General features: G+C 34.7%; 1 protein-coding gene across 1 annotated transcript; it reads left to right on the forward strand.

The window, feature by feature from the left end:
- The first annotated feature begins 81 nt into the window (after positions 1 to 81).
- Positions 82 to 1,365, forward strand: LOC115875514. Its single transcript, XM_030890991.1, has one exon. It carries the CDS (start codon positions 82 to 84, stop codon positions 1,363 to 1,365), a length of 1,284 nt encoding a protein of 427 aa, XP_030746851.1.
- Positions 1,366 to 1,586: the final 221 nt, after the last annotated feature.

Consider the following 1,586-nt stretch of genomic DNA (forward strand, 5'->3'; position numbering starts at 1 on the left):
GCTTGTCAACAAAATAAAGCAGAGCGTAAGAAAACTCGTATAACTAGTGAGCGTAGGGCTCGGAAAAGAAACGTTGATGAGATGATGTGCAAATCTGGGGAATGTTTGGAATCTGTACTGGATCCAACAACTGTGTGTAATGTAGAAGTAGATGGGCCCAGGGATGAGCCACTCCAAAATAGTCAGGATTTATTACCCAAAAAAAGTGATATAGTGACTCAAACCCGAAATGTAGTTCACTATAGAAGCAAATACTGCCAAGTTTCGTTGTCATTTTCGTCTACAAAATTCGATGTGGCTACGTCCCCCATAAAACCCGAGGGACTCCTAAAAAAGTCATGTAAAAATCTTGAGGGTGAGGTCAGAAGTTCATTCCAATCACATTGCGAGGATTCATCTACAGACACAACGGAAACCTTAGATACGGAGACGGAATGGCAATCAAATGAAGACAGCAGCGAAGATAATATACCAGGATACTACAAAAATGAGGGAAATAAGTTTCGATCAATGTTTATCCAGAAAATTGAGAATCGGCTACGATTGTATACAGGTGTACCTAAAGAATACAAAAATGTTATAGAAACTTTAGTAATCAGAAGTTCTTTAAAGAAATATTTTATATATTTATCTTTGTACAAAATTAAGAGTAATATGTCTTTTCAACAAATAGCGGACCTATTTGCAATAAGTAAAGCTTATGCAAGTACAGTATTTGCACGTACTACTTTAGTGCTAGCCGAATTTATGAGGCACTTAATATACTGGCCAAGTAGCGATTCTATAAAAACAAATCTTCCCATTCAATTTCGAATGTCTTTTTACAATGTACAGTCTATCATCGACTGCTTGGAGATTCAAATTCATAAACCTAGCGACCCTGTTCAACAGGCGCTGACTTGGTCCGAGTATGAAAAGTGTAACACTATAAAGTATTTGATATCATGTACTCCTGATGGTTTCATAAACTTTATATCTTGTGGGTATGGAGGACGCGCAAGCGATGTTGCAATTTTTGAAGACTGTGGTGGATATTTAAAAGTTCTTGCAGAAAATTGCGTTATTATGGCAGACCGAGGTTTTAAACAAATTGAAACATCCCTAAGGAAAAAAAAATGTACATTGGTTAGACCTCCAAGTGTTTTAAGTAATGTAAAAAAGACCAAGGATGACGTTCTGCTTACAAAACGAATTGCAAGTGTGCGAATACATATTGAACGTATAATAAATCGCTTGCGACATTTTAAAATGTTAGGACCCCACTCTACTCTTTCTTCAGCAATGGTTCAAAAACTAGATAACATTAGTATAGTTAGTATTTCCTGTGCCATAATAAATTTACAAAAACCCATTATAATACAATAGTACATTAAGATTATACTATGTCTGTTTCTAAATAAAACAATAGTTTCCTAAACGATATTTTTATTTTCTTAAATGTTTATTCAGTAAAAACTGCATACAGTAATTTAAAAATGTTGGTTTTCCAAAAGTGTATGGCAGAGTCAATAAGACCTTTTGTAAAATCCTCATCATATTTAACGTTGATAACAGTAATTTCCTTTGTAGTTTCAAAATTGGGGTGT

This window comes from Sitophilus oryzae, unplaced genomic scaffold, assembly GCF_002938485.1.
Source record: "Sitophilus oryzae breed Bouriz unplaced genomic scaffold, Soryzae_2.0 scaffold_1058_pilon_pilon, whole genome shotgun sequence".
Classification (NCBI taxonomy): domain Eukaryota; kingdom Metazoa; phylum Arthropoda; class Insecta; order Coleoptera; family Curculionidae; genus Sitophilus; species Sitophilus oryzae.